A 13,939-nucleotide genomic window follows, 5' to 3' on the forward strand; every position below is an offset into this window, starting at 1 on the left:
CAACTTGTTACGTGCCTTCAGATAATCTCATTGCATTTGCTTTCACCTCTCTGAGGAAGGAATTAGACACTAAGACATGTTTGGGATGAGAAGGTCTAGTTTGCTCTTTGCAATGATTGAGAAGTTCAGTGGGTTGGATGTCTAGGGCGGGAAGGTGTGAAGCAGAACTGATACAGCCAGGACACCCTGGTGCTCATCTTACAGTATCGAAATGACCCCACACTGGTTAGTAATAAACAGGCACTGCTCCAAGACCCCATTGTTTGGCACCTTGGTTCCCCTGGACTTCCCCACAACCCAGCAGCTACAGGGTGAAGCCTGGCACACCTGGGGTCCTTGTTGGATTGGTGGTGCTGGTCCACCAGGCTGTTCAATATTACTAATATCACCCCTTGGTGAAAGGAATTACTACTGGATTGGCATTCCTGAGGGAATTCTGGGAAAATGGACATAATAATAACAGGGGTTAACATCTATTGAGAACCGTTCTAAAGGCTTTATACATATTTACTCATTCAACATCCTTGACAATCCTGTTTCCCAACTCCTCTTAATCAAACATTTTTTTCCTCTCACACTGATTCATTCAACTAGTATTTATTAAGTACCTAATATGGGTCAAGTAATGTGTTAGGTTTTCGGGTACAATGAAATATAAGACATGGTCCCTGCTTTCCAGTGGGGAGACGGATGGATCCCTAGATAAATTATAATGTGATGTGATAAATGCCATAATGAAGATGTTAAACATTATGGGATTACAGAGGAAGTAGGGACGTAAAAGTTTTGATCAGTCAATAGCAGCAATATTTTAAAATGTTCACTTTGTTAAATCTTTATTAGTGAATCAAATTCTAAGTCGAGTTCATTGTGGGCAAATGAAAACTGTTACTTTTCAAATGTGATAGTTTTAAAGAGTGAGCATTTGTAGAGCAGTTACAAAGTTATGAAATGAAAATAAGTTATTAAAAATGTTAATCACAGAGTCAGCCTCTTACAGTGTCAAATGCAGTATAATCATGTTCAGGACCGTTAATAGTAAGTCAAATAGTTCAAATTCAGAGAATGCTGAAAAGAAAACTCGTTTTCCTCAATTTATCATCTGAAAAAAGGCATTTTCCTGGAAAGATTTAGAACACAGCTTTCATCAAGGTTGTGGCAGTTCATACTTTATTCCTGAATACATGGCAAATGAATAAAACATCAGAAAATTTGAATGACAAGCTTGTCTTTAAGAAATTTTACTGGCAACAACACAAATCCTGGACCTCATCTTTCACATGTCACCTCCTTGGTGAAGTCATCTGCGAATGCTGCAGAGACAATCACTTGCTCCCTGCGGGGTTTCTTTCACACCCTGTGCTTCATCACAGTATGGTAATTCTTTGCTGGCCTTTGTCGGCCCCTCAAGAATGTGAGGTAGGGAGATCACCCCCTCCTGCTGCAGACCAGGAGGCAGGGAGGCTGCTTAAAGATCTCAGTGTCACCCGATAGCACAGGGCCTGAGAACAAGGAGAAGGCTCTCAGCAAACCTGACAATGAAGGAATGAGGTGTATTTGTCCATCAATTCCTCAACCAAGACACCCAGTGTTCTGGATCTTAATTCTATTGAGGGGACTGAATATCTCAAGGACTTGGAGTGGTATTATGTGGGCTGGAGTTCAGGTGGCCTTAAGAGAGGTTAATTAATTAGACATCACATTTTAGTTCCTGCTAATTAGAATGACCTGCCAAGAAGAATTAAAGTGCAATTTGTAACTCATTTTGATTGTCCTTTCTCATGGCCCCAGCTGAGTTAAAACGTGGAGGGAAAGACAGGAGAAAGACCTAGGGGTCAGAAGACAACTTACAAATGGCCTTGGGTCCTAGCAGCGGCACAGATGGGACTCCGGGGAGCATCTCCAGGCGCAGGCCCTAGGACAGACACGGAGGGGCACCAGAGGTGGAAGAGCCTGAGGCAACAGCCCAGTCCTGCGTGCTGAGGAGCTCCGGGATGTGTGGGGGGAAGCAGGGAGGTTGCCGAGGATGTATAAAGACCTTCGGGGCGCACTGCGGAAGGCAGTCCTGCCTCGCAGCCTACCCCGGGGCTAGGCTAGATCAGCCCGCCACACTGAGAGCAGGTTTCCAAATCGCTCTAGACTTCGAAGCGGCAATTCAGCGGGGGTTCGGGTGGAGTGCGAAGTTGAAGGGACGTGGCGGGGAAAGGAAGGTGGGGGCCCTCAGAGCGCAAGCTCCAGGCCGAGAACAGCATTCAAGATAGAGCCTCAGGGATAACGATGCTGTCCGCATCACCCCCGGATCCCTGTCCCCGTCCTGTGAGGTGGGCATGGCGGTAACAAGGGTTACCTCCACTTTACAGATAGGGGAAAAGAAGGCACAGAGAGGGTGTCTTGACTATGGGTCATCTGCTGGCGGTTGGCTGACCGAGCGGAATAAACTGCCAGATCCCCTGCTCTCGCTACCCTTGGCGGGCCTCCCCCTCCTCCCAGCCTGGCTCCACTGGCCGCAAAAGTCAGCCTTGCACTCAAGCGGAGGCAGTGTGGGCACCGACATTTCATCCCAAGGCCTCCTCCACGGGTCACCCGCTGCAGCCTCGCTCCCTCCCAGAAGAGCAGGAGAAAGGAGAGGGACGCGAAGGTCGCAAAAGCACAAAGCTGCCATCTCTGGGTTAGGCCGGCGGTTGTCGAGGGGAGGCGGCAGCCAGAGCAGAGCTCGCGGGAGGGAAGCCTGCTAAAGAAACGCCGGGTTCTGTCTCCGCCAGATTTCTCTGCCCTCTCTGTGCCTCCACGTGAGTTGACACAAGCCGAAACGCAGTTGAACAGCCTCGACAACATCGCCCCCCAATTAGTTGGGCGCTGGCATTTTTCAAGACCGCGATTCCCTGGTGATCAGGACAGTCAGCCCAGCGCCAGGAAGCCCCGGGTGCACTCCCGGGGTTGTCGTGACTTGACAGTCAGGAATTGCACAGCCTCGGTGCGCCTGATCCCGAGGGGTCGTTGGGCGGCCTCCTCCTCCCCCTCCCCTTACCATGGGTGCCACTGGCTTCAGGGTCGCTGTCTCTCTCTCTCACTCCCCATTTCCCAGCCTGCCAATTTCAATCGGAGAACCCGCAGCTTCCAGGGAGATGAGCTGAGAGGGCCTCGGATCCAATAGTCATTCAACAAATATAGTTAGAGTTCGCGCTCTGAGCGAGGCGCGGGGCAGAGTGGAATAGGACACAGGTCACAGCTTCGTAGGGAGACAGACGCACGAATAACAGTGACAGGATGATGTGCTGGGACAGGTCTGAACTGTTGGGATCAGAACTCGGTACTTAGCGGTCAATGGCTTTATCAATAAAAGTCCGTAGGACAGGGTTGCCACTCTCCCCTGGGCGTTGGCATCGGGATCAACCCCTTCTCGAGCTGTCCTCCGGGCTGGGACTCGAGCCCGAGAGTCCCAGGCGGCCAGACCCACCCACTGCGTCCCCAGGTGTGCTCTCCAGTGGAACTTCCAAGGAAGGGAGCTGAAGACTCGAGGTCCGGGAGGCTGTGGCGCGCTCGGGGCTCCTCGATTCCGTGTTTGCCCCGTCACCCCTACCGCCCCTACCTCGAGGGGCACCCTGCTTGGCTTGACCCAGCTAGGGTCCTGCCGGACGCCCTGCCGGGGGCGCCGCCCCGCCGCACGCCTCGCCGGGCACCTCCCACCGCCGGCCTCGCCCCTCCTCTCTCCCCGGCGCGCGTCCTCCGCTGCAGGTGCAATCCCCGCAGGGACCCGGAGCGCGGCGGCCGGTCAGTGCCCTCGCTCCCCACGCCCTTGCAGCCGAGACCAGCCCGGGAGCACCTGCGCGCCGCCGGCTCCTCTCCGGGGCGACCGCGGCGAGCTGACTGGGCATGCTCAGGAGCGGGGCGGCCAGGCGCCGCGGGAGCCAAGCGCGTGCAATCGCCCGGCTGGGCGCCGGCCGTCCAGGGGCGCGGCGCGCAGGCGGCCACGGTCGCCGACGCCCTGTCCAGCTTGGGCAGGACGCGGGCCAGGATGGCCTCCCTCACGGCTTACGGTAACGGCGGGCGATCGCGGGCTCCCAGGGCTGCTGGGGCGGGCAGGGCCCGGGAGCTGTCCGATCACCCCGGGAAACTTCGGGGCTTGCCTCCCAGCAGGGTCTGGAAGGGAGGGAACCGGTGCCACGCGCGCCAGCTTGGGGCTGGGGGGGCCAAAGCTCTGCGAGGCTGGAGGCTGCCTGGAACCTGGAAAGGGGGTGTTTGCAGAAAGAGTCGGCGGAGTGAAAACGCCTAAAATTCAGGAGGCATTTGGGAGCTTCGGGACTCCAGAAAAATTCCACTTGCTTCAGACCACCTAGGGGAAGGGATTTGGGTGTTGAGTCCTTTTCTAGAGGCGCGAGGCTTGGAGTTAGGAGATCTGCGTTCAGTCGGCTCCTGTCTTGTCCATGACTGACCTTGGGCAAGTTATTGAAACTTTTCTGCTCCTGCATTTCCCCATCTGTAAATTAGAGATGAGAACATCTCTCTGACAGATGCTATGGGGTTAAGTAATATGCACCAAAGTATGTTTTTAAGGCCAAAAAAAAAAAAATTCATCTTGGAAATAAAAGTTCCATGGAAATAGTAGACATTATTCCTCTCCCTCCTGTTTTTGGTTAAAGAAATGTATTTATTTTATTATTATTATTTTTAAAGGCATTGCACAATTCTAAAGGAAGACAAAATCACAGTGTGAAGGTTTCAGACTCAGCTAGAAATCCCAGCGCGCTGGGGAAGCCGATAAGGCTTTTTATCAACATCCCTGCTTATGGGGAAAAAGCAATTCTCTTTAGTCCTTTATCAGAGATGCCAGGTTATGGGAGGCAGAAACTCACTAGACCTCTCTCCCTTCCCTTGGCTTGCAGTCAGTGGCTATGATCACATCTAGTTTTGACGTTTTAAACGTGAAAGTAGTGAGCAATTGTTGGAGAATGTTCTGCAGGGACGTCTCCAAGCCTGGGGTTGGTGGGAGAGAAATTGCTGCTTTTTGGTGTGGAGGCTTCATTCTCCAGGCCGGTGATGTCCCCTGCTCATTTCCCCAAGGTTAAAGGGGTCAGTCTCTCCTTCTTGGGATTTAAACTGTTTAAAATGATCACTCAGGTGGCCCTGAGGGTTTGCAATTGATGCTTGGGAACCACTAACAAATTGTGAGCAGATTACAAATTGCATACTAGTGGCCTATTTTCTTTTCTTTTCTTTCTGTTTTTTCTTTTTTTTTTTTTTAACTCAGAGCATTTTTCTCTTGGGATGTGAGTTGTTCTTGCCCCTGCTGCACATTTAACACACAACATTGTTGTTCTTGGCTTACCGTCTGGGGAGAATTCAACATTCTGCTGGTGTTTTAGGCATATTTATTGGCAGAATCTATTTTTACACCTTTTCCCATCAGAGGGATCTAACTTCTGGTTTTCACATCGTCTTAGATTTCACCTGCTGTCCTGTGAATACTGTCAGTAATAGGTTTACATAATAATCAGTTCTATAAATTTCTAGAAGCTTTAAAAGCTTAATTGGGCACCCAGGTGGAGAAAATGAAGTCAGAAGTGAAATTGTTTTTGAAAAGAAAGTTTATTTCAGTAATTAAAGGAAAAGAGTGGCAGATCACTTTTTGACAACTAAGAATTACACAGGTTTCTTTTTAGAACCTTAAAGGGAAATGAAACAGATTTAAGTAAATATATCAATTAGAATTTGTGCTGTTTAAAATATATTCTTGACACACTCTCCTGCCTCCCCCATCACGAAAGTGGTGAATACCCCTGGCTGCAAAGTGCTCATTAATTCTTTGGTCTGTAGTGATGTGACCCGGTCATGACAAGTTAGTCCGTCAGGGTTTTCAACCTAGTGAACAAATACAGGAAAAACAAAATTGAACACATTCCATATATTCCTCACCCGCTGGATGCTGTCGACATCATTATCTGATCAGAGCTTGGCCCAGCTCTGGAACCTTCCACAAATCATCTCTCTGAAAATCTAACTGCTTTAAAAAAAAAGTTCCCTTTCAATTCTGTTGGATTTGGATTCAGATATTATAATGGGGTCTGATCTAAGTTTCTTGCCTGGAATTTATAGGGTTCAACTTTTATAATCATTTGGCTGATATAATAAATGCTTAGTCCTATCTTTAGCACAGGGGCTGCCAAGAGAATGAACAGTTATACTGTAGACCGTGTGTTTTAGGTTCCTAAGGAGAGAGAGAAATTTGGCTTATGTATGCATTTCATTAGCAGCAGCCTCCAGTGAACCTCGTTAGCTTCCCATCCAAATATGCATTTTTTGATCCTATATTGGAACTTACTCTTTCTGTATTTTAGCATGAATTTTTACTTTCAGGCAGTCATCTAGACTCATATATTCTAGAAATGTGAAATGAGATTAGAGTAATCAATTACTGTAATATGCCTTCTAATAAATATATGTTCAATGGATGATGCAATCTTTTAAATTTTGGATTTTTAATACCTCAACCTTTTGTATTCGCCACTGATTTTTCTTTCCTTGTCCTTTAAATGGTTTAAGTTCTGAAGCACTTTTAGCTCATTATGTAACCATATGCATGAGACCAAGGATGGGTGACAAGTCTCTCTTAGAAATGACTGGGACTTGATTCATTCTTGGCTGTGCAAAAGAAGGCACAGAGGCCGTGTCCCAGGCTGAACGAGGGAGGGACTTGTGCTTGAACCTATCAGCCTGGCATTGAGCTGTAAGCCTCAGATCTGAGGAGGCTTAGTAAGGGTCCTAAGGAGCTTATAGGGCACAGTGGGGGCTATTTCAGATAGGGAAAGCCTCTCTGAGGAAACATTTGAGCAGAGACATAAATGAAGGAAAGGAATGAGCCATTCCATTCCATGTGGATGAAGAACATTCCTGGTAAAGGGAAGAGTAAGTGCAAAGGCCCTGGGGCAGGAATGAGCTTGTCATGTTCAAGGCTAGCTGGAAGGTCAGTGTGGCTAGAGCAGAAAGAGCAAGTGAAAGACAAGAAGAAAATGAAGTCAGAGCCAGAATTGTTGTTATATCTATCCTCCCCTCATTTTCCACCGACTTCTTAAATTGCTTCTTCCTTGTGGAATTCTCCTTCTGTTTATGTTGATGTTTGCCTGGGCTCTGTCTTTGACGTTATAATCTCACTCTCAACCATTTAGATGACATCGATTAGACATCTGACCAATGCAAGACAACAGCCCCAAGTGCAGAGTCAGTCTCTTAGTGGGAGGCCTGTAAACTCGGGTGACAGTTTTCTATGTGGTAAGTAGAAGTGTCAGGTGTGCTGGGACACACAATAATAATGGCACTTTATACAAATTAGCTCATTTAAGTCTCACAACAACCTTTAAGAAATTAGTCCAATGTTAGCTCCATATTCATTCGAAGAAATCGAGGCACAGATAGGCTGAAGAACTTAGCTTCACATAATGAGTGGGGAGCCCAAATGCAGACTTTGGCTCTAGAGCCTGGAGAAGGGCTGGGGGTAGTTAGGAAGAGGAAGAAAACGAGGGGCTGTGTGAGCGGGTGGGTGGTGATTCCAGGCAGAAGGTGTGGCTTGAGCAAAGGCTCAAAGACAGTGGACAACCAGAAGTTCTGGAGTTCTCATCGGAAGGAGGCGGAAGGTAGGAGAGCTAAGCCTAACCATGCAGCATGGGAATGGAGTGGGGCGAAGAGATGAGAGCCCAGGACATGTTTCCCTCCTGTGCCTTTCTCTGTATTCAGATGACTCCCAAATAGAAAGCACCAACTCAAAACTTCTTTCTTGTGTGTGCTACGCTGTTTACCCACCTCTTCTGCCTGTATGCCCTTCTAGCATCTCAAACTCAATATCTCCCAAACAGAATTCTTCTCCCATACTTGTTTCCTGTAGAATTACTCTACTGAGCTCAAACTAAGTGCCAGGCTCTAGCCTGGACCCAGGAGTACCAGAATAAGTGAGATCTCACTCTTTCTCTCACAGATGGCGGAGTCAGCTGGAGGAGACAGACTCCTAAAGAGAATTATAATGCAGTGTTGTAGGGGAGGGGCTGGGAGGAGTGAGGGATGGTCAGGAGCAGTTACCTGGAGGAGGTGATGTTACAAGGCCGATTGGGAGAGGGAGGGCATTACAGGGAGGGGCAGCAGCATGAACAAAGATGAAGGGGAGAGATGGCAGGGGGGCATATGGCCACTGTTAGTAGCATGGTGTTGGTGGGGCCTGACATCCAAGACAGGAGAGGTTGGCAGGGGCCAGTGTGCTCTAGCCACTCACCTCAGCCAAAATCCTGAGAGTTGTCTTTGAGTCCTTCCTTACCAGACAGTACTAACAGTGACTTTGAGGAAACTAAGTCACCTCTTGTGCCTCAGTTTTCTTATCCGTAGAATGGGGTCCCTATGAGGTTTAAATGCAATGGTATCTGTAGGTGCTTATGAGCGGTGCATAGTGAGTACTCAGTAAGCATTAGCTATCACTGTCAAATGCCTCTCCAGACAGTATACTCTCCATCACCAAGTCCTGTTGCTTCTTTTTCCTTAAAGTCTTTCTACTCTGTTTTCTCCTCCCGCTGCCAGCTGCTCTTACGCTAGTCGAGGCCACCATCATTGCTCACTCTGACTGCACTAGCAGCCTCCCGGCTGGCCTCTAGTCCTGACTCCTTCTGATCCCAATTGCAAATCTGACCCTATTACTCCTCTACTTAAAACCCTTCATGGGCTCCCCTCTGCTTGCAGCTCAAAGTCTAACCTCCCCAGCTTGGCCAACAAGGCCCTCCAGGAGCTGACCACCCTTCCTTCTTGCTGCCCTCGACCCCAGCATCTCACCCCTTAGGGAGGGAGGTGGGTTAGCATGGCTGATGGCACTAGGCTTTCTCAGGTGTCTGGATCTTGGCCTGTGCTCTGGAACACACCTCCCTCTTGCTTTACTAGGCTCTCTTGCCTCCCACTTGACCCTCTCCATCTGACCTGAGACCTCTCAGGGTGAGTCCTCCCCACAACAGCTTTTCGTTTTGTACTGTAATGAGTACTCCCCTCTGTGAGTTGTAAAATCCCAAAGGGCAGGAACATATCTTTACCTTTGTATTCCTGGTGCCTAGCAGGACCGCTGGCTCATAGTAGGTGATCACTGCTTGGCTGTCCGACTGACTGAAGGACAGAATGGACCATAGCTGGGGGCAGCACACCATGCACAAGTTTTTAAAACCTCATTTTCCTGTTGCAAATAAGTAAAATAACTTCTACCCTTCAGAAAAGAGGAGCAAACAAAAGCTCCCACACTACGTGGTAAAATTAGATGCATGTTAACTGACTGGAACTCAGGCATTAGCTAATAAACCCAAGGAACTATGTGGTGACTTCTCTTGTTTCTGCCCTCCACCACCTGGCTCGCTTGTTGTTATGCAATCCAGACACTCACGGTCAACAGTCAAAATTGATTAGGATCCTTTTGGTTGAGAAGCTGCAGCCAAGCGTGTACAGATTATTCTTTGACTTTCAGTCCTCCACATTTTAAAGGTTTCTTTTTGGGGTAAAATTAAATTAAAATTTTATTTTGATCCTATGAAGAAGCATTTTAATCTTTTCCTTTACAGTGTTATGTTCTTTGTAATAGCCATGTGGATTTTTCTGTTAGAACATAGTCCTAGACAGACAGTCCGTGTTACCAAGGAAGTTTCTAGAATAAGCAATTGAACATATGTTTTGTGAGTGCTCACTACATGTCAGGCAGTGTTGTAGGTTCTAGAAGTAAAAACAAAACCAAAAAATGCTTGTTTTTTAAAAACTTACTTTGTAGTAATAAGGCACGGATCTTTACCACCTGGAAAAGATGAAAATAAAATATAGAGTTTACAACACTGAATCAAGTAGGTACAAGTAGTCAAGAATGAGAAGGAAAGGCTTTTCTCTAATTAGGGTTCTGGAAAGGGCGTTTTATCACTGTGCCTGTGAGAGTGGAATCAAAGGGAAGCCGAGAGCATGAGTAGCAGGCACAGCGTTTAAAAGGCAGAAACGGTGATTAAAGTATTTGAAAGCTTCCTAGAGGCTTTGGCAAACATTTATTGTGCCTTCTATGCATTAGGCAGAGCCAGGCTCTGTGGTCACAAGATGAATAAGGGATGGCCTTGCCCTCCAGGAGTCTGGGTCTAGCTCAGGTCCACTGAGAAATGCAGAGTATGATGCTACCACTACCATACTACTTCACCTAGTACCTACCTGTTTGTCTCCAAGTGCTGTTGTCAAAATCACATGAGAGAGCAAATGCAAGAACGTTACAGAAACCTAGAAAGCCCAATAGCAATATAGTATACAGTACTATGAGGTGTTTATTGTCCTTATTGTAGTAATAGAGAGATTTGTTTTTATAGGAAAAGCTATGTTGAGTGGAAGCACACTTTCCACACTTCAGTTGATTCATCAGCACCTTAGAGAGACCTCCCAAGGCACCAGTTCCCACCTAGGGCAGCCTGTGTCTCCTGGATGTGGTAGGCAGTCAATGTTCTTGAATGAATGAATTTCAGTCAGAGTATACAGGAGCAAGTCAAGGCCCAGGGAGGTTAGGTGACAAGACATAGGTGCACAGCTAGGGGGAAAGGGTTGTGAATATTAACTTTTCTGTAAGCCTACAAAATACACAACGAACATGGAATAAATTACACCAGTATGTCTGAGGACACACATATGCATATGTACACATGCATGTGCAACACATTTTTTTCTTACAAGTAGGTTCTCTAGAACCTTTTATAAACAATTTGAAATGATTTAAAAAAATAAGATGCAGTGAGCGGTTGTAGCTCACTCTACACAATGAATACATATGTTGTAAATTAAATGACATTTCCAGTGCACTAGTGTAGGTAGTTATTAAAGGAATTGTACGGTGAATTTTTTTGTATAGTCAATAGTTGTACATCATTTATCTGGTAAACTCTTGAGTTTCATCTGTCCATGTGTTAAGCAGCCTTGTAATATGTTTGTAAGGGTTTAATGAAAACATTCTTTTTTCTTTTTAACATTTGTCTTTCCTTTTTTGTGGGTGAGATGTTTTCCCAGGCTTTGTGGGTTGTGGTTTCCAGGCGAGGGCTTTATCTCACTCTGGAGTCCCTAGGCCAGCAGCACTGGCACCACCCGGAAGTCTATTATAAATGCAGTTATCAACTGTATCTCAATATAACTGAAAAGAAAAAAAGGAAATGCAGAATTCCAGGCCCACCTCAGAACTATTAAATCAAAATCTTCATTTTAAAAAGATGCCCAAGTGATTTGCAGTCTTAAATTTTTCATGTTTTTACTAAATTTTTGCTTGCTCAACCAATAAGTTACTGAGTGTGTTAAAATCACCCCCTCTGATGGTGGATTTGTCAGTTTCTCCTTGTAGCTCTATTTTTTTGCTTTGTATATTGGAGGTTGTTTTATCTTAGTGTAACATTTTTTATATCTTCCTGAAGAATTGAACCTGAACATTTTATAATTATTTATTGACCCTTGTTATCCTTGCTTTTTGTCTTAAAGCCTTTTTCATTAAAATTAACATAGCTACTCTAGCTTTATTTTGGTTAATGTTTGCTTGCTGTATCTTCTTATGTCTTTTACTTTCAACATTTCTGTGTCCTTGTGTTTTAGATGTTTCTCTTATAAACAGCATTTAGTTGATTTTATTTTTAGAAATCCATCTCACAATCTCTTAAATAGCAAATTTAGACCATTTATATGTATTGCTATTATTAATGTGTTTGAAATTAATTCCACCCTCTTACTTTGTATTTTTCCTTTGTCTTGTTTTTTTCCTATGCTTTATTCTCATTTAGTTCCTTTTTCTAAGTTGAATTTTTTTCGTGAAATCCCCTCCCATTCTTCCCTACTGTCTCTCTCCCTCCCACTCCAACATTACAAACTGGTTTGGAAATATAGTCTATTTCTGTTGTTTTAATAATTACCCTTCTACTTTTGCTTAAATCTTACTTAACAAGTTCTGTACTTATTTATTATATTTTATTTAACTCTAAATTTAAGATGTTAACCTCTCCCCTGAATAATCCTTTGACTTTGAGCATCCAGCTCCAGGCTTGTATACCATTATTTTTTAGTATTTTAGTTCTATTCTTTTTCAAAAAAATCTCACAAGTCAGACAGTACAGTTATTTTATATTGACAATTTTTGTTTATATTTGCCTATGTATTTACCAGAATTCCACAGTCAGTAGAAAGACATAAATAGGGGTGGTGCTTTATTTTTTACTCTGATTAAGGTAAAAGGTGAGATAGATTGAGTGTTGAGATGGGCCTGATTTTCTTTTGTTATAAGATCATACTGTTTATGAGTATACCTCAAATACTTTGAGATAAAGCGTGTGTTAGTTTTGTCACACATTTTTGCCATGTGGGCCTCTGAAAATAGAACACATGAGATAATGTCCGTCTTGTTCCCTGTAGACCCTGAATGCTTAGCACGTCGGATAAATGACCGTCAAAGATGTGGCACCAGAGACAGCAGGAATCCGCCTAACCCAGCTTGCAATATTCGTCTATCTTCCTTCTGTCTTTGCCTTTGTTCTCAAATACTGGTCTAGTGTAAGACAAACTTGGGTTTTAATTCCAGCTTTGTGACTTCCCAGAAGTGTGACTCTGGATAAGTTCCCTAATTTTGTGAGCCTCTAGTTCCTTATCCACATAGTGGGATAATTGTAGTCGGATAAACAACTCTTAGAGGAGTTGTTTGGAAGCTTAAATGAAATAATGGGTGTAAATGCAATGATGAAGGTTAGGGTAGTGTCTGGCAGAGAGCAAGTGCTCAGTGACTAGTGTTGTCTGATTCCACCACCGTCTCATTTTCCTAGATATTTTTTTCAGAGTTTGCATTCCTGGTTTGCCTTGCCATGATTTCTGCCCCTCTTTATTTCTTAAAAAAATTATTGTGAACTATAACATACATACAGACAGGCGGGTAAGGCAAATTTATGATTTAACAAATAATGATAAAATGAATACCATGTGACTACCACCTGGGTCAAGAAATAGAAGACTCCTAGCTCTGCAGGACCCACCCCCGCTCCCCATTCCCTTTCACGATTTAAAGTCGCTGCTTATCCACCACACGGAACCACCACGCTGACTTTTGTGCTAATTATTTTGTTACTTTTCTTTACTTTTTTACCATCCACGTATGCGAGTATAAATGATGTAATTTAGTTTCTTTGTTGAAATTTTCATAAATAGAATCATGTGTTGTTTTGAGGTTGCTTCTTTCACTCAACATTATATTTGTGAAATCCATTCCTATTATCTTGTATAGCTTTCCTTCATTTCCTTTATTATATGGTATTCCACTTTACGGATATCCTTGTTCTTTTCAAGTATAAAATAAAAATAATAGCTAACACTAATTGGGCACTTCCTATGTGCTACCTTATGAAATGGGTGCCTTTATTATTCCCATTGGACATATGAGGAAACAGAGTCACATAGAGATGAAATAATGTGCCCAAGGGTTGGAACCAGCTGTCCAATCTAGATACTGACTCCCGAACCCACAAAGTTTATTAATCTCATTCATAGTCTCAAGTTTTTCCACTAGTTACCTGATTTTTCTTTATTTAACTGCAGTTGGTTCCTAAAGGATTCAATGGATATTCTGGCCTTCCCATAAAATTTAGCATTTTTTGTTTTAATTCATGTATGGAGGAAACACCTTTCTTTACACAGTCACCTTGTACTGTAACTGGCACAGATCTTTACACTTCTGCTCTTTGAGTCTTTTCTAAATATTACCACCAAAATTATGCCCTAGTTTTACTATTTAGATTTGATTCAAATGTCAATAGTTTTACTATTCACATTTATTTACAGCCTCTTCCCAGGCGCTCATTCCTAATTCAAGCATCCTTCTTCTTTGTTGATTACCAGTTTCTCAGGATGCTTTTCTTCTTCATTCCTTTTCTCTTCTCCCCACTCATAGCCA

General features: G+C 44.7%; 1 protein-coding gene across 2 annotated transcripts in view; it reads left to right on the plus strand.

The window, feature by feature from the left end:
• Positions 1–3,755: 3,755 nt before the first annotated feature.
• ANO4 (anoctamin 4) overlaps positions 3,756–13,939 on the plus strand; it is a 380,754-nt gene continuing 370,570 nt past the window's right edge. The window contains exon 1 of one of the 2 annotated variants that reach the window (XM_070507139.1): positions 3,756–4,037. In XM_070507139.1, the coding sequence (XP_070363240.1) occupies positions 4,016–4,037 (22 nt within the window). In that variant the 5' untranslated portion in view covers positions 3,756–4,015. The remainder of the gene's footprint in view (positions 4,038–13,939) is intronic. The other variant, XM_070507138.1, reaches the window with a different exon arrangement.

The sequence above is a fragment of the Equus asinus genome, chromosome 4 (genome assembly GCF_041296235.1).
Source record: "Equus asinus isolate D_3611 breed Donkey chromosome 4, EquAss-T2T_v2, whole genome shotgun sequence".
Lineage (NCBI taxonomy): Eukaryota > Metazoa > Chordata > Mammalia > Perissodactyla > Equidae > Equus > Equus asinus.